This window comes from Trichosurus vulpecula, chromosome 3 (assembly GCF_011100635.1).
Source record: "Trichosurus vulpecula isolate mTriVul1 chromosome 3, mTriVul1.pri, whole genome shotgun sequence".
Lineage (NCBI taxonomy): Eukaryota > Metazoa > Chordata > Mammalia > Diprotodontia > Phalangeridae > Trichosurus > Trichosurus vulpecula.
The window spans coordinates 398,446,484-398,464,659 of record NC_050575.1 but is presented as its reverse complement, the minus strand read 5'-3'; the positions used below and the strand labels follow the sequence as shown (position 1 = coordinate 398,464,659).

The 18,176-nt window shown below is 53.2% G+C and overlaps 1 protein-coding gene across 6 annotated transcripts in view; it reads left to right on the top strand.

Annotated features, from left to right (window-relative positions):
• The first annotated feature begins 1,423 nt into the window (after nt 1-1,423).
• MTSS2 (MTSS I-BAR domain containing 2) overlaps nt 1,424-18,176 on the top strand; it is a 37,043-nt gene continuing 20,290 nt past the window's right edge. For 3 of the 6 annotated variants that reach the window (XM_036750651.1, XM_036750652.1, XM_036750650.1), the window contains exons 1-3: nt 1,426-1,699; nt 13,569-13,630; nt 13,916-13,989. In XM_036750651.1, the coding sequence (XP_036606546.1) occupies nt 1,631-1,699; nt 13,569-13,630; nt 13,916-13,989 (205 nt within the window). In that variant the 5' untranslated portion in view covers nt 1,426-1,630. Of the gene's footprint in view, nt 1,700-13,568; nt 13,631-13,915; nt 13,990-18,176 lie in introns of all 6 variants that reach the window. The other 3 variants (XM_036750647.1, XM_036750646.1, XM_036750649.1) reach the window with 2 other exon arrangements.

Sequence of the window (18,176 nt, the reverse complement as noted above, 5' to 3'; positions counted from 1 at the left end):
TGGCAAGGTAGCTTGTGAAGGGTTGTAAAGCGCAAACAGGAGGGTTCATTTGATCCTAGAAGCAAAGAGGGCGGCCACTGGATCGGAACTGAGTAGAGGAGCCATGTGACCAATGACAATCTAGTGCCGGGGACTTCAGCCTGGTTGGCACAAACTGGCTTGGCTAAACTAGCACCAGAGACTCCACGATGCCTTTCCTCACCAAGGTTTCTCACTGTGCCACAAAGGGACTTGTCTCTCTAAGTCCCAGAAGATATATAATGCCCATTTGCCTTTTGAGTCATCAAATAGACCAATGTCACATAGTCTTTGCCGGTATTTGAATCTCCATCCCTTAGCACAGTAGTTGGAACATAGTAAGCATCTAATAATTGCACCCAACCTGTCTGATAATCCTCCACCAACCCCCAGATGGGTAAGCAGAAAGGGACGTCCATAAGACAGGCGACTGAAGACCTCCCCCAGCCAGACTGCATGGGGGGCAGGGAAAGGTGCCCGGCTGTCCGGGGATTCCCGGTGAGGGACGAGGTTAAAGGAACCTCATGGGATTCATCTGGTGTCTTTCTGTGCGTCTGAACGTGAGTCTTCGTGAAAGGACTGGAAGATGCACCTCCTCCCCTCCCCCGGGACATACCTGCCTGCCTTGGTAACCCAGGAGTTTCCTGGAAGGCATGTTCGGGGTTTGTTCTGTGTTGTGGTGTTTTTTCCCGGTGCCCCCTATACCCAGCTCCTCAACCAGGGTCGCAAGTATAAGTGCCTGTGCCCCCGAGATGAGACCTTTCTGCCTTCCGCACCCTTTCTAGGTGTCTCCCTCCCTCCGAATGACTGAGCGGGGGAGCCTCCGCGGAAATCAAGGTGGTCCTGCCTGGGGGTCTCATGAGGACCCATCCATGCCCGGTCCCAATTTCCCAGCAGCGCCCCCTCCTCCCTCCGGGCCCCTTTGTGCCACCCCGGGCGCCGGGGGACGGAGCTCACCAAACCAGTAAGGCAGCCCAGGGGCTCGGATTTCAAAGTCCTCGTTCCTGGTCGTGAATGGGCCTGCGCTGAGCTCGGCCTTTCCCACAGCCGCCCCCTCCCCTCGGCTCGGCTCGGCTCGGCCCCCCTCCTCTCCCTCCCTCCGCCTGCCGGGTCCCTCCCCCTCTCCCCGCGCCCATGTGACGCCGGAGCCTCCTGGGTTCGGATTACCGCCCCGCTCGCTCCCCGCCAGTCCCCGGGATCGCTGCGCTGCGCTGCCCTGCGCCCCCGCCAGCTCCCTGCGCCCACGGCCGCGGGAGAACGGACGCGGGCCGCTGCGGGCCCTCCATCCCGGGGCGGCCGCCTCCCTCCGGCGCGGGGCGGGGGGACCGGGGCCACAAGCGGAGCGGAGCCCGCCGGCCGCGGGACATGGCTGCGGAGGGCCGGCGGCTGCGCGCGTCCCGGGCCCGGGGGGCGGCCGGCCGCTGAAGCCGAGCGCGGCCAGAGGCGGGGGGCTCCGGACCGTCCGCCCGCGGGGCCCGCCGCGCCCAGGCTCGCGGGAGCAGCCCCGGGGACCGGCACGGCTTTTTGTTCCTCCTCCCTCGCGGATTCGCAGAGCCCCGGGAGCCGCGCCCCCGGCCCGCTTGGCCAGTCCGGACCCTGCGCCCCGGCTGGCATGGAGACGGTGGAGAAAGAGTGCGGGGCCCTGGGGGGCCTCTTCCAGGCCATCGTCAATGACATGAAGGTAACGGGGAGAGAAAGGGGGCCCCGCCCCCTCGCTTCTAACCCGCGCAGCCTGCGGCCGTGACGGACCCTGACTGGGGCGGACGCGGGGGCTGCCTAGCCCCGGGGCCCCCCGCCCGTCCGCCTTCCCGTCCCTCTGTCCGTCAGTCCGTCTGTCCACTTGGACCCATGTGCTCTCGGGGACTGTGTGTCTGTGGGCACTTGGGAGGAACCTATGTATGAGGCTGGGACTCTCTGAGCCTGTGTCTGTGTGTGGGTCTGTGGGGGGGGGGGGGGTGTGTGTGTGTGTGTGTGTGTGTGTGTGTGTGTGTGTGCGTGCGCGCGCTCTCGAGTGTGAGCGCGCCGTGGCTGTGGCCGTGGCCGTGGCCATGGGCCGGGCCGGGGCTCCCGTCCCTGTTGTCTGGCTTGGGGAAGGAGAGGCAGGAGATGCTGGGGTGGAGGGGTGGACGGCCAGGGTGTTCTGCTGGACAGAGCCCTTCCAGACTGCTCGGAACGTTAAACCCGCTCTCCCTACCTCCAGAAAAAAGGCTGAGGCGGGGCTGCGGGGGGGGGGGGGGGGGGGCGGGGAGGGAGGGCCGGGTACGGAGAGGGGGCGGGGGGGGGAACGGACTGCAACCTCCGCTTTCTCGGGGGATGGGGTCTGGGATGACCCCCGCCTCCAGAAAGGAGCTCGTTAACACTCGGGGACCGGATGGCCCGGGAGGGAGCGGGCGAGTCTCTGCGCCGCCCTTTAAATCCCTGGGCTCTGGCTGTTTGAGGCTGGGTGCCTCCTTTCCCCTCTCCCTGTTCCCCCATCCCCCCGATCCTCCCTCCCTCCTTCCCCCTTCCCCCCCTCTCCTCCCCCTGGCTCCTTGCTGCAGCCCCGGAGCCCAGACAATGCTGTCATTGCCAAGGCCGGGGGGGAAAAATAATAAAGCCGGGAGAGAGGACTTAACTCCTTCCCCACCGGCCTGCATCTTTTCGCAGACCCAGAGACCGGGGTCCTGCGGGACGAAAGCCGGAGCACATGTATCCTGGTGACCCGAAGGGCCGGGATTGGTTGTTGTTATTCCAGGGCTTCCCCCTCCCCCCAGAGCCTGGGGGGATGTGGGGGAGGGGCGATCCAGCCCACTGTTTCCCAGGCTTGTCCCGGGGCTTGGGGGCAGGGAAGGAGCTGGTGGACTCAGCTGGGACAGCAAAGCCCCCTGCCTGTCCTGCCCCCTGGCCCGGGAAGGAAGGCCTAAAGAACAGCCCCTTCCCTCCCTTACCCAACCATCGCCCCGCAGTTGTTACTCCCTTTATCCCAGGTTCTTAAAATATCAGTCTCACACCTTCTCTCTTTCGCCTGAGACCTAGCTCTATGCTCCCCTTACCCAAAGTCAGAAAGAAGGAAGAGGCTATCTCTTGTTTCCACAATCGGAGATACTGAGGCCTGGGAACAAGTTCAAGGTCACCAGGGGGAATCGGTTAGGAATTTAGTCGCCTGCTCTGCGGACTAACACCCCTCCCCATATTCCCAGTAGCCTCTCTGCCCTGGAATTGCAGCATAGGAGGGTAGAGACCCGAGAGCCTATTGACCTTTCTCTCCCTATCAGGGCTCCCAGGACCTGGGGTATTGGTCCCAAGGCTCAAGGAAGTCGAAAGAAAGGGAGGGACCTTTGGGCATCGAGCCGCGGCAGAGGGCAATACTTTGGTCCCTAGGGCAGGTAGAGAAAGAGTAGTCAAGAATTGGTTTGGGAGTATACAGGAGGAAGTAATCTGAGGGTGAAGAATGGGTTAGACAGTGGACTTGGGGTGACTGGGGGTGGGGCTCAATTTAGGAGAGCCATCTGTCCAGAAATTGGACCTAGAAGTTCTAGGGTTCATCCTTTAGAACTACATGACACAGGCTTCTCTATCAAAGGAAGCCAATTCTTCCACTTAGTCCTCTCTCCTAAAGAAGGGAGGGGGAGGAGTCAACCTTGGTTTGTTTTCTGGAGCCTAGTGAGATTCTGATTCAGTGAAATGGGGCAGAAAGAAGAGCTGGAATTGGAACCCAGAATGCCTCCCTCTGGGGCTACACTAAGGGGCGAGTAACACATCGCTACAACATACTACATACATGATCTAAATGTGTACTAACTACATACAGAGAGAGAGCTCGGGAAGGACCCAGCCAGCATTAGCAAGGCGCTAGGACAGGAGAAGCTAGTCCCAGCAGAAAGCAGAAACGAGAGTTGGTCCCATCACTGTGGAGTGCTTGCTCAAAGCCAGCTCTCCCAAGGAGCCCCATGACAAGAATCTCCGCCACTCTGGAGGCCAGAGGGCATGCAGGGTAGAGCTAGGACCTTGGCACAGGGAGTTGGAGAGATGAACGTGGCAGGCTGCCCCGTGGCAGGACTGGTCGTACCACCACCATCTCTCACCCCCCTGCTGCTCTGGAACTGTTTTCCTACCTCCCAGATTTGGTGGGGGTGGAGAGGGAGGGTTCTACATTTGACTGGCTCCTAGGGGCATCCTCAGCCTAGGGCCAGGAGGCTGAGAAAAAAGACTTTGAGAAATATATTTGGTAGAACTAGAGAAGGTGGTCAAAACCCATCTTCTGCCCCCTAGCCCATTAGACAGTACCCCATGGACTCAACGGGCCACGCTGGTCCTACCTCAAAAAAACAAGCACTGGGTTTGGAGTGAGTAGACCTGGGTTCAAATTCTGGTCCTCTTACTTGCCTTCTCTGCAAAATAAGAGTAAAATTGAACTAGCTGATCTTTACGGTCCTTTCCAACTCTACATCCTGTGAGCCCATCAGCATTACTCAGTTATTTATTTATTATGCCTATCTTTCCTCTGACCCCCCAACCTAGGGCCTCTGATTTAATCAATACAGGAAATGCCCTGTGAAGAAACTGTTACTGACACACACTGAAAAGGACCACCTGTTCTACAGTGTATAGTCGTGGAGAGTTGCTCCGGACACTGAGAGGTTTAGTGACTTAGCCAGGGTCATATAGCCAGTAGACGTCAAACTTGACCCCAAGCCTTCCTGACTTCCCACCCATCTGAAGCCAGACTTGATGCTTATTTCTATGTATGTCAAAAGAATTCAAATGTTTGTCGAGTTGGAGCTTCCCCCCTACAGTGACCCCTTTTCTAAGACTTCTGTGTGTAGCAGTCCCTGCCTGTTCCCTAGCCTCTGACTCCCAGCTTCCAGTTTCCCAGGCTTTTTAGGGTCCCACAGAAGCTAAGCCATACTGAGATGGCAGTGCTGATCCCCTCCCCCCCTCCCCATTCCTGCTTTGGAGGAGATAAGGCAGTAGAAGGACCACTGGCTTTGGGATCTGTCAATTCGTTCCTGGGTGACCTTGAGTGATAAACTGGCCCCTGGGTTTCCTCATTTGGAAAATAGAGGGGTTGGACAAAATTCCATCACAAGATCCCTTCCAGTTCTGGAGCCCATGTTAACGAAAGTTTGGGAGGGCTAAGGAGGTCCAGTTCCTTCAAAGCTGGTCCCCAGCAGATTCATGCTTCCCGAGACTTGGCCAAAGTTGTGGGTTCTCCTTGCCCTTTTCTGCCTCACAAACAAAAGATAAAAGGGACAGCTTTCATTCAAACATCTCTTTACCCAGGAAGGCAGGCAACCCTTAGCCTCCTTCCACCCCCAAGTGTAGGACATAGTGTGGAGACCAATCCTTAGGGCCCTCCCAAGACTCAGATTGTTGTCCTGACTTACCTTACTCCTGTGGGAACAAGATCACTAGCTCATAGATTTCAATCGGGAAAGGAACTTAGAGAGCAATCCCTTTCTTCCCTCCCCCTGCCCTCCATTTTATTTACAGATGAAGAATCTGAGAGGTTAGGGGACTTCCCCAGGGTCACACAGCTAAGCATCTGAGGCAGAATTTGAACCTAGGTTTTCCTGACTCTAAATCAAGTATTCTCTCTATTACTGCATGCTGCCTGTCAACAGCTGAGCCCTTGCCTCTTTGTCGATGGAATGTACCTGGATTTATAGGAATGTCGATTTAGGTGATGATGCTTGGCTCCCAAAGGTTAAATGATTTGCCCAAGGTCAGGCAGATGGTGAGAAGGGTAAGCATCCCAGAACTTTCTGGCTATCTGATCTGAGACACTGGAACAGGATGCCAGAAGAGATTAGGTACGGAGCCTGAGGATTTCATGGCTGGAAGCATTTAGCAGGTGAGGAAAATGGGGTCCAGAGATGGAAAACCAGTGGCCCAAACTGGTAGTTATAGAGGCAGCCCTAGGGCTAGAAGCCTTTTCTCCTGACTGCCCCAGGCCAGGGAGTCCAAGGGATTTCATCACATTGTGGCTGCTGGCTCCTAACTCCAAATGCAAAGATTGTGTAAAACCAGCTTACTCCTTGGGACCTGAAGGTTGAGGAAGGGCCCCAGGGAACTGGGGAGACTTCGAGGGGCCTAAATTTGGGGGACCCCAGAGCCCAGGGGCTGATTCCAGTTTCTGGCACCTATCCCTGACATTGCTCCCGGAGCTGGCTGTGGAAGCCTGGGGACCTGAGGCATCAGAAGCTGCAGGAGTTTGGAGAAGTCTATTGGGCCAGCCCCTCTTACCCCCACCCTCCCCCCTCAGGCCTCCCCATGTGGAGGGTGATGACCTCCTCCCAAAGGGCTTTTTCCGAAGCTAGGTGCTTTCAGGGCTGTGGAGGATATGACTTTTCTTCCCTGTTACCCCTCACCCATAAGGCAGCGTTCTGTGGAAGAGAGGGGAATGACACAGCCAAACCCACAATATTTTCTTTGCAGGCCATGTCCGTATAGCTCGGGTGAGATCACACTAGGATAGGACGCCAATGGAGATTCCCCCACTCAGATGCCCGAATCCCTGAAGCCACAAATGTAGGGGAGAGGCATGTCCTGAGAACCCAGGAACAATCCTTACAGACTATTGGCGTACCCATTTTAAAGACAAGACAATCGAGGCATAGAAAGGTTGCTAGTAAGTGCCTGAGTCAGGATTTAAATTCAGGTCTTCCTGACTCCAGGTCCAGCAATCTCTTCACAATGCCGCCTTGTCCTGTGTCCTGTCGCTCTGGTTCAAATGAGAACATATTTCTGAAGTGCTTAGCACAGTATGTAGCAAATAGTAGGCACTTAATAAATGCTTTTTCCCTTCCCACGCATGCACAACTGCCCAGGGAACCCTGGCCCCTCTTGCTTACTATGACCTTCTGGTTTCTGTCTTGATTTTCCTATCTTATAATTCCAGCCCCCTTTGGGAAGGACTTGGAGGTGCCCCTGCCACCCAGTGCAGGAAGTGGGTATCTTCGTAGGGTTTGTACCCCAAACTCATGGTTGCCCTTAAAGAGGAGAGGCCCTCGGGGAACAGAGGAAGCCAGTGAGGACTAAGCAGTGGCCCCAGGCTTGGGCCAGCCTCTGTTTGAAGGCTTTAGGCTCTTACCTAGAGGTTGGTACTCAGGGAAGTAGCACAGCACAGGAGGGGGTACCAGCGGGCTGAGTAGCCTAGGGCGAGTTCAGTCTAAATCATTGGCCCAATGTCTGTCTGAACTGGGTTTTCAAAGGATGGGCAGCAGCCTCAGGGCCTTTAGTCCTCAGGCCTCAGCCCTGAGACATTCTGGTCTTTTCAGGAGATCTCTCCCAGCCCCTCCAGCCCTCATCTTTCCAACTCTATCCCTTGCTACCTTGAGCTGGTCACTTTGGGGGCTCAGCTCCTAGAATCTATTTCCCTCCCTGCCCATCCAGGCCCTCGGTCAACAGCCCAGGCCCTTAAGGATGTTTCCTCACTGGGAGTCTCTTCACAGAGACCTAGGGACCCATTGAGTTCGGTTCTAGACTCGTACCCACGGTAGCATACCCAGCAGGCACCTCTGCTCACCCTCAGAGATGCTGACAGCACCGTGGTGGTATTGTAGAGAGAATTCTGGGCTTAGAGGCAAGAATACGTGGGTTCCAACCCTGACCCTTCTACTTAGAACTGGATGACCCTGCTGAAGTCACCTAACATCAATTTCTCCATTTGTAAAATGGAAATTAAAAATTCTCTCTTGGAGGACTAGGAGACTCACATGAGCCGGTGTGCAGAAAGAGCTTTGCAAACATTTTAAAGGTATAGATACAAGCGTGTGTGTCATATATGGGAAGAGTCTCAAAAGTCTTAATCCAGTCATAAGCCCACTCCGGTTCATATCAGCATCTTTTCTGCAGCCCAGAGTCTTAGAGAGTTACCTGGGAGACTGAGAGGTTCAGTGATCTGAACCCAAACTTGGCCAAACTCGAATGCAGGTCTTGACTCTGAAACCAGACCAAACATTTCATTTATATATGTAATACGTGGCTACCTTTGTTGTTTCTCAGTTTTCAGTCGTGTCCAACTCCTCATGACCCCATTTGGGATTTTCTTGGCAGAGATACTGGAGTGGTTTGCCATTTCCTTGTCCAGCTCATTTTACAGATGAGGAAACTGAGGCAGGCAGGGTTAAGTGACTTGCCCAGGGTCACACAGCTAGTGAGACCAGATCTGAACTCACTAAGAGGAGTCTTCCTGACTTCAGGCCCAACGTTCTATCCCCTACACCATGAAGCTGCCCCTTTGCCTAGCTTACCCTTACTGTCTGGCAAAGAGAGAAGGAGAGGTACAGATCTGCCTCTCTCTCTCTCTTTCTCCCCCCACCCCCACACCTTCCTCCCACTTAATCTACCTCCTCTCTCTTAATAGGAGTTTTAATACAGGGTACCCTCAAAATTTTAGTAGATTTTTAAGCTATTGAAGATATATAGATATAGAGTATATTTATATAGATACACACACACACACACACACACACACACACACGTGCTCCTATTAAGAAAGCTGTGCCAGACCTAGTGAAGGAATGTGAGCTGGAGGTGCAGGTGCTGGGATCTGGGTTCTACCATAGAGTCTTAGCCTTTTCTATGTCTTGATAATCCACTTCTGTCCAACAGAAGCAATTCCTGGGGTCTTTTCTAGCTCAGGTGGTGGCCTTGGGGTGAAGACAAACCCGGGTTTGAGACCATCTCTGACCTGTGGGGTCTGTGGGACTGTGGGAGTATCACTTCCGTTCTCAGGGCTAAGGCAGCTCCCAAGACTATACGTTGAAGACAAGTTCCCAGTCTGCCTTAGTGGAGGGAGTGTCCACACTGGGAGTTCCCTACAGTGATTGAAGTACTAGGCAAAGCCTTCCTCCCCCACCCAAAAAATGGTAGTTAGGGGTGGCCTGGTCCCTAACGGCAACAGTAACAATAGCTACCCTAAGAACGGCTAACGTTTGTAGAGGGTTTCAGGCTTTCAGAAGACCTACCGGGAGCTGGCAGACTTGGACACAAGTCCCTCAGACCCCTTTCCCCTCCCTGGGCTTCAGCCTTCTCCAGAATGAGAGTGTTTGACTGGGAAAGTTTGAAAGTCTCTTTCCCCACTGACCCTCTTGATCCTGCCCTGAAGATTCTGAGCTCCCCACTGGGCTTTCCATCTCTCCAAAGGGTCCACTTCAGAGGGCATAGCTTGGCCTGGCTCCCCTTGTCCCACACCGTCCCTGCCCTGTCCTGAGGGGCCACAGCCTACCAACCTTGCCCCCACAGGGACAAGAGCAGGAATGGGCCTCCAGAGCAGGGATGGGCCTCCAGAACGAGAATGGGCCTCCAGAGCAGGGATGGGCCTCCAGAGCAGGGATGGTCCTCCAGAACAAGAATGGGCCTCCAGAGCAGGGATGGGCCTCCAGAGCAGGGATGGGCCTCCAGAACGAGAATGGTCCTCCAGAGCAGGGATGGGCCTCCAGAACAGGTATGGGCCTCCAGAGCAGGGATGGGCCTCCAGAGCAGGGATGGGCCTCCAGAACAGGTATGGGCCTCCAGAACGAGAATGGCCCTCCAGAGCAGGATTGGGCCTCCAGAGCAGAGATGGGCCTCGGTGGCTAAGAAATGGCTACCACAAATTCTGCATCTTCCAGAGATCCCTCCCCCTCTTAGGCTCAGGGACTGGCTCCTTGTGCCAACAGGAGAGAATTTTTATGGCTCCAGGGACTAGAAGCAGGAGAAGTAGCCCTGGGCTGGATTTGAGGCCCATGGGATCAGGGTGAGGGAGTGGGAGACCTTTCCTCCCACAGCTGCTGGCCACTCCCTACCCAGGGATTATGTGGCTCTGAGTTTCTCAAATATTTGCCTTCTCTCTCCTGGAACATCAGGCTCTGGTTTGGGGGCTGCTTTGTGTGGGTGGGAGGGTGGGAGATGGAATTCTTATGTTCCCTGTGGCTTATTTGTCTTCCCTTCCCATCCCACCTCCTCAATGCCCTTTCCTTTCAGTTTCCTAGACCCCAGCCCCAAGCCATGAGGCCTAATGTTGAACCTCCTTGGGCCTGGTGACCCACATCAGCTTAGGGGAGCCCAGAAGCCCCTCAGAGCTAAGGATCTATTTTCTTGTTTTTATACTAAAACGGTGACTGGGAGCAGGGGTGACACTGAAGACCACTCTCCCAGAAGCCTCGACTAGAAGACTGCTGAGGGAAGTAGGAAGAGAAACAGGTCAAACATACTGCTTTGGGCAAGCCAGGAAGCTTCTAGAAGTTGAAGAGAGACACTGGGGCAGTCAGCAGAGCACATGGAGTGAGAAAGAGCTGAGTTCAAATCCTGCCTCAGACATTTACTAACTGGGTGACCTCTGCCAAGCCCCTTCTGACCTCTCAGCCTCAGTTTCCTCACCTCTAAAAGGAGGATAGTAATAGCACCTCCCCCCCAAGGGGATGGGGGGCTCAGATGAGGCACTTTATGGAGAGCCCTTTGCAAGCCTCAGAGGGTCAGCCATGATTCACAGGGAGTTTCCCCTTCCCCTGTGAGTCTGTTTGAGCTTTCCTTTCCCCCTTCCTGTGGGGCCTCCCCAGACGGGAAGCCAGCCAGGCCTTTCCCCCAACACCAGGTGTTGTGTCTGCCTCTCTCTCTCTCTCTCTCTCTCACTCTCTCTCTCTCTCTCTCACCCTCTCCCTCTCCTTCTCCTTCTCCCTCCTTCCCTCCCTCTCTCTCTCTCCCTCTGTCTCTCCTCTCCCTCTCTCTCTCTCTCTCTCTGTCTCTCTCTCTCTCCCCCACCACCTCTCTCTCCCTCCCTTCCTCTTCCTCCCTCCCTCTCTCTTCTCCCCTCACTCAGGAGCCTCACTCTTCCTGAAGGAGAGGGCCCAAGATAGGTAGGGCTGGGAACTCCTGGGCTCAGCCTCAGCCTCAGCACTGGCCCCCTCTGCCTCTGGTTCAAGCTTGGGCTTCCCCTGTGCAAAGCGAACTCCTCCCCAGCCTTTGGGCAGGAAAGGCCACCTATGTGGGGCTAGCCCACCCTGGCTCAGCTCGGGTCCAGTGCAGCATTTTCTGGAGGGATGGGTGTTGAGGTGGGGCTTGGCTTGGGGCCCCCATCCAGCCACATTTGTTCCCTTGCTCCATCCTTCCTCATCTGAGGGCAGTGTGTGTCAAGCGAGGGGTTAGCCTGTAAAAGGCTGTCATAAAGACGCCTTTGAGCAGCCCAGGCAGGGGTGGGGGTGGGAGGTGTGGGCCAGAAAAGGCTCTTAAGAAAACCAACCAACTTGTTTTGCCCAAAGCTAAACACAACAGCTCCAATTTGGGCCTTGGGGGGAAGTGTCAACCTCCCCTCACTGGACCCAGACGGGGAAACTCCTTCATCCTCTTTGGGCCAGACCAGGATAAAGGCCATACTGTTTCCCCCTCCTTCCTCCCCACCATAGGGAAGAGAAAGGTGCTTCTGTCCCCAGGACAAGTGCCTCATTCAGGGCCTGGGTGGCTGGCTGTCCCCCTAAAGCCAGCAGGACCCAGCACAGCCACCATGACCATTCCAATCCCAGAATGGGCATGAACTGGGCAGCTCATGTCAGAGTCACCAGCCACAGACCCTATCTTAAGGTGGGAAGTAGAGGGAGCACAGCAGGGCCACAGAAGGGGAGCATCTCAGAGCAACACCAAGCACCCTTCACGGGGACCCAGAAGGCTCAAAAGTAGTCAGCCCCCCCCAACCAGCTGTGGGAGAAGGGCTATCTCACCGTCTATGGGTAAAGCAGAGAACATCCTTAGAATACAGGGGTGTGGGCCTTGGTGCCTCTGTTTGTTTATGCATACACACATACATACATACATATAGATTCTCTCTGTCCACATACGTATGTGTATCAACTCCCTTTGGGAGTTTGATAGGAGTCAGAGGTGGACACAGAGCTCTCTGAAATAACCCCAAGGGCCATCTGAGGGGCATTTTATGTTCTCCTGGGTCAAATTGGGTTTCTGAGACCCATTGTAAGCCAAGCAGGCCACATAGACATGTAGCTTAAGGCATCGTGGAAGGTATCCATTGATTCTTTGAAGAGGTGGAGATCAATGGGTATGGAATGCTAAATACAAAGTCAGACTTTTTCAATATGTCAGTTTTGCTGATCATCACCCCCCGCCCGCCTTTAATTTCTTTGATGTAAAGGAAAGTGAGGAAGAATTCGTTAGGAAATGTAGGTGATATAAACCAAAAAAAAAAATTAATAGACATTATTTTTGAAAATGTTAAGTAGCTGAATTACTCTGAATGCAAAGCTAGTTCTGGGCTTTGAGGTGTCCTCTCCCCTTCTCAGTCCATATCCTGGCATTGCTTTGAGGTTGGGGAGTGGAGAATAGTGATAGTAGAAAGTCTGGATTGGGTTATCCTTTGGACAGGGATGGCCATTCAGTCTCCACCTCCCCTGAGGGCAGAGCTGGAGGAAGGGAGATGAAATAACGGCCATTTAGGTTAGACACGGGGTGAACCGTTGAATTCTTTTGTGCCCGTGGCTAGGACTCCCCTCCCCTAAGGCATTGCCCGATGCAAGGACACTGGGTAAGGTCTGGGAAATTGTCTGCTTTGCCAACACTGCCCTAGGTGGCACAGTGAAAGAATGAGAAGACCCGGTTTCAAATCCTGGTTTTGTCATGTTGGCCAAGCGCCTCCATTTCTCTGGGTCTCAGTTTCCTCATGAGGGCATTGGACCAAGATGGCCTCTAAGATTCCTCCCAGCACTAAATCTGCAATCCTAACAATTTTAGAACCCTTCTTCCCCGATCCCACCCCTGCCTTTGTCTGCCAATACAAGGTATAGTCCCAAGGCGGCTGATATACCTACAGCAACTGCTGCTCCCCAGCGTCTGGCTCCTCTGACTAACCCAGCACCCCCTTTCACTCACCTTCCCCAGCCATCTCCTCACCTGCCTCTTCTCTTCCACCCCAGCAATGGAAAAAGCCTTTGCAGGGACCCACAAAGGGAGCATGACCTGGTAGCCTGAGCAGGCCCTGGGGTCAACTCTTCCAGAGGGTGCAGGACAGAGTTTCCTCCTCCATTTCTGCAACATTATGAAAAATGCTCCATCCACCAAAGCCCTCCTCTGATTCCCCCTCATGGCTCGCATGATCTCAGAGTGCATCATCAGTGACGTACAAGCTCTGAAACCTCTTACCAAGCTGTAAAGGTCTGAGTAAAACATAAGCTTCTTGAGGGCATCCCTAGTGCTCGGCATAGAGCAGGCACCTGATAAATGCTGATTCATTGAAGTAGGTCCCAGAGAAGGACCACACACATATCTGTTGTCCAGTGACCAGCCTTGCCCGTTTGAGAGAGGATCATCCTCAGATTGACATGGGCATCCATTTTTGGCCCCAGCAGCTCTTGAGGACCATTTAAAAGGTTCAGTCTGGCTCAGGAGGAGTGCCCATGCCCACAGAATTTTTACAGGTCCTTGGATCGTTGGAGGATGGGAATGGCCCACTCTATTCCTTTTTCTGTTCTTTGGCGGGTAACAAATGATAACAGAAAGGCTGGGCCGAATTTTGGAGAGCAATTGCCGTTCACTGTTGTGTATGTCACCTGCCTTTCTCTCTTCTCTCTTCCTCCCTACAGAGCTCCTATCCCATCTGGGAAGACTTCAATTCAAAAGCCACTAAGCTACACTCTCAGCTCAGGTAAGGTAGTACAGCAGCTCCTCAGTGGCACAGGCATGGGTACCCCAAAGAGGCTGTCTGGGAGACCCCCAATAGACAGCCCAGGTTTGTCATGTTGCCCGCTCCCCCTCCTGGTGCCCAGGTAGCCCAGGAGGATAGAGGCAGCCTGGGGCTTCCTCCCAGCTGTTTGGCTGAGTCTTCTCTCCTTGGGAGGGATCTGGAGCTCAGACTCCTGACTGTGATCAGGGGTGGGCTACAAGAGAATCCACTATTCCAACGACTCTGCCATCCTCCTGTCTCCCTCAGGACCACAGTCCTGGCTGCAGTGGCTTTCCTGGATGCCTTCCAGAAAGTGGCTGATATGGCCACCAACACCCGAGGTATGAAGCTGGAAATGGAACTGAGGAGGGCAGGGAAGCAGGAGGCCAGGGAGTAGAACAGGGACAGGTGGGATATGAAATGTCATAGCCAGCAGAAGGGGGCGTAAGACCCAGAGTCAGCTTCTCAAACTTCCTCTGCATTGTTGGGCAAGCTGCTTGACTTTTCTCCGCCTCCTTTCCCTGCCTTTCCATGAGATGAGGGTAATCATTACTCTTCATCCCTAAGGGCATATACCAAGGGCAAGTGAGATCACATCTGAAGAGGGCTTTGAGCTCTGTAGAGGCCGGGTGCAATTCTGCTATTGGTCCACCCTGTCTAATGAGCAAACAGCACCGTGGACAATTCCAGGCCCAGGTCTGAGATGGGGGAGACCAGAGGCTCCATGTGACCCCATCAAATGGGATGGACACCTTTTGGAGCTGTCTACCCCCTGTCCTAACAAAAAGACTCAGGGCTAAAGGGGGCTTGTGGGCCGGAGAGTTCTGTCACTCAATTGCCTTGGGTGCTGATCTCAGCGAGGACTGGAGAGGCTCTGGGTTCCCAGCATAGCTGCAGACAGATGTGACCAGTAATTGCAAGGAGAGACAGCCTGGTGAAGGAGAAGGAGCACTAGATATGGATCCAGAAAGCCTGGGTTCAAAACCTACTTCTGCCACTCACTTCCTGACCGTGAGCAAGTCAATTGATCTCCGTGGGCCTCAGTTTACTCATCTGTAAAATAAACAGGCTGGACTAGATGGTCTCTGAGGTCTCCTCCCACTCTAAACCTATAGTCCTATGAATTGAAGAGGGAGAAGGGTGACCAGTTAATCAATTAATAAATATCAGTTAAAAATTCAGTTAATAAATTAAATTAACTAATTATTAAATCAAATAAATACTTATTGGTTAATAAATTAAACTAATTTTAATTAGTTAAATATGAAATAAGTTAATAAATACTCAATTTCTGAACTTCCTAGGTTGCCTCTACAAAGAAATCTAAGACACAGGCCTCTACCCTTAAGGAGCTCCCTCCCTGAGGTGACAGACAGTGAACTATAACTAATAGCTTAAGGCAGTAAGTGTTCAAGTGTTCAAGGGAACAATCACTTCAGATTAAGGTGGTCCTAGAAGGCTTCATGGAGGAGGTGGCATTGAAGATTGGCTAAGACGGTTGTGGGACTGGCCCTTTTTCTCTGTATCTCAGTAGCTTTCCAGAGGATTGATGACGATGGGCTTAGCACACGACCTTAGCTGGCTCCATTCATTTATTCAGTAAGCATTTATTAAGCACTTACTATGTGCCAAGCACTGGGGATGCAAAACAAAAAATGAAACATTCATGTGACTAAATACAAAATATATACAATGTTAACATCAGGAAGGATGGCCATGCCAACTGAGGGGAACGTAGGAGGTAGCATTCGAGCTGAGTATTGAAGAGAGCCAGGGCTTCCAAGAGGTAGAAGTGAGGAAAGGAGGCATTCCAGGCTAGGGCACAGCCTATGTAGGAGCATGGCATTGGGAGATAAAGCGTTGTACAAGGAACAGTTTGGCTGGAATGTAGGGTACATAAAGGGCAGTGATGGGTAAAGGGCACCCACTGAGGCACTGGGTGGTCAAGGAAGAGTAAACACTGCTCCCCCTGAAAAGAGAAGGCTTACAGGGTTGGCACATGGCTGTCCCCAAAGGAGCTGGTGAGACAACACCCCAGGGATGAGGGATGATCGAGCCTTGGCTTTGACCAGGGTGAGAGCCAGCAGGGATAGCCGGCTGCACACGGTGTTCCCACCCCACCTCTGTCTGCCCACTCTTCCCTTCCATACCCTGACTCTGGGACAGTAAGCTCATTATGCGCGTAGGCCTGAGACACAGAGCCCATTCTGTCAGACTGGGCAGAGGTCTCTGCTCTGGCTGCTGGGCAGTGAGACAAGACATCACCTCCCTGAGTCAGGAAGGTGGAGGCATGGTGGCGGTGATGGAGGGTGGGGACCTCCGGGAGCCCTGGGAAGACAGCTAGCTGTGGTCAAGGGCCTGGACATTCAGGAAGGATACCAGTCTACAGTCAACAAGCATTTATTAAGTGCTTACCAAGGGCAAAAATACTTGAGTCAGGCAATAGGTTCATCCCATTGTGAGAAGAGACAGGAAGGGACCCTCGAAGTCCCAATGACATCATCTTCTGCGGAGAAGAATTCTGCATCTTTGGGGCAGGGATGGCAGGAATGGGGCGGGACCTGATCTGACCAATATGGGCCCTGCAGGGCACAGGGCTAAACATTGATGCCCCCTTGAACAAGAGTTCCCATCACCTCCCCAGCAGAGGACCCAAAGCAAAACTAATTTGGGAGAGTTACTCCCTATACCACCCTGGTGACCCCCGACTCCTCTTTCTGACCCCTGGGGTCCAGACACCTTTGCCTCTTTTGGAATCTCTAAGGGAGGCTGATGATCGGGTTTGAGAAGGGCTAGGAAGGAACAGTTCTGCCCACAGGCACACAAGCCCAGCATCTCTCCCCTTGGTTCCTCCCAAGTGGCAGTGGACAGAGGGATCTTGGGCCCAGCTGAAGAGAATCACTTTCTGAGTTGGATGAAGTGTTGGACTTGGGATCAAGAAGACCTGGGTTCAAATCCTGCCTGCAATCCTAACTGTGTTACTCTGGACAAGTCACTTAACATTTTGGGGTCATAGTTTCCTTAAATTGGGATCAATATCGGGATCACCCAGATATTAAGGATGTGAGGCTGGATTTGACCTCTAAGCTCTCCCCTAGCTCTAGATTATAGTCTATGACCTCAGAATTCCCCAATAAAAATGTTCAACCAGTACCCATCCAGCCTCTGCCCAAAGACCTCCAAGGAGGAGGAAGCCACCACCTCTGGGGCAGCCTTTCCCCCATCCTGCCTTGGGACAGCTCTGAAAGTTAGGAAAGTTTTCCTGACATCAAGACAAAATTGGTTTCTTTGTACCCTTCTTCCATTGCTCTTGGTTCTGCCCTCTAGACCAAATAGCACAAGCCTAGCCCCTCATCCCCAGGATGGCCCTTCAAATATGTGAACACAACTATCAGGTCCCTCCCAAGTCTTGTGTTTTTTTAGCCTGAGCACCATGGAAAGAGTGGTAGCCTTGGGCACCAGAGCCAGGGTGAGATCTCTGCACTCACAAGCGCCCAGCTCTGGGAAGTCTGGAGAGTACATTAGTGGAAAATTCTCACTTCATTCTGCATCAGTTCATAAAAGTCTTCCCAGGTTTCTCTGAAGCCATTTCCTTCATCATTTCCTATGGCACAATACTATCCCATTATAGTCCTCAAGAGATGAACACCCTCTAAGTTTCCTGTTAAAAAACAACTCAGCCATTCTCTCTGTTTTCTGATGGTGTTTCCCTGGGGTACCACTGGGGATTCCACCCAAATACCTGTCAGCCCTATGATAAAGAAAATTCTGGGGATGAGCCTTGACACTAGGCTCAGAAACAGCTGGGAGCACTGAAAGGTGCCATCCAGGGTTGCTGCTCTTGTCCTTGGCAAGCCTACAGCGTTAGAGCCTATGGAGATGTCAAAGACAGGTCAATATTTTTCAAGACTGACCACCAGCTTCCCTAAAGGGAGGGAGGCAGCCCCTGGCATGTGGCAGTGTGGGTCTTAGCCACTGGGCTTTGGGTGGAGGTAGGGAGTGGTAAAGGAGAATGCCAGCTGTCCAAGTCATGTAGTTCAGAGTAGGCCCTGCCATTTCCCCTGCCCATCCTTCCTTGAAACTTGGAGCTTCCAGGCATGTTAGGAATGTGCCCCTAGTCAAGCCCTTGAGGGCAGCTGGCATCCCAGACCCCAGACCCGTGGGTCCAGTGTCCATTTTCATTCAGGCATCTGGTATTTATTCAATTCCACTGTGTTTAGCAAATATTTATTAAGCATCTTCTGTGTGCAGAGCCATGGGCTCAGGGCTGAGGGAGACATGAAGTGTATAAAAGCTGTAGTCCATTCTCTCCTGGAGTTTACTGTTAATGACACCTCAAATTTAGTGCTTTAAGATTTACAAAGCCCTTTAAATATATTATCTCACTTGATCTAACCCACGTAGAGGATGGGGGCAGGGGAGTGTGTACTTTCATAATCCCCATCTTATAGATGAGAAAACAGGCTGAGGGAGGGTAAGTGACTTGCCCAGGGTCATAGCTAGTAAGCATGAAAGGCAGGATTCAAGC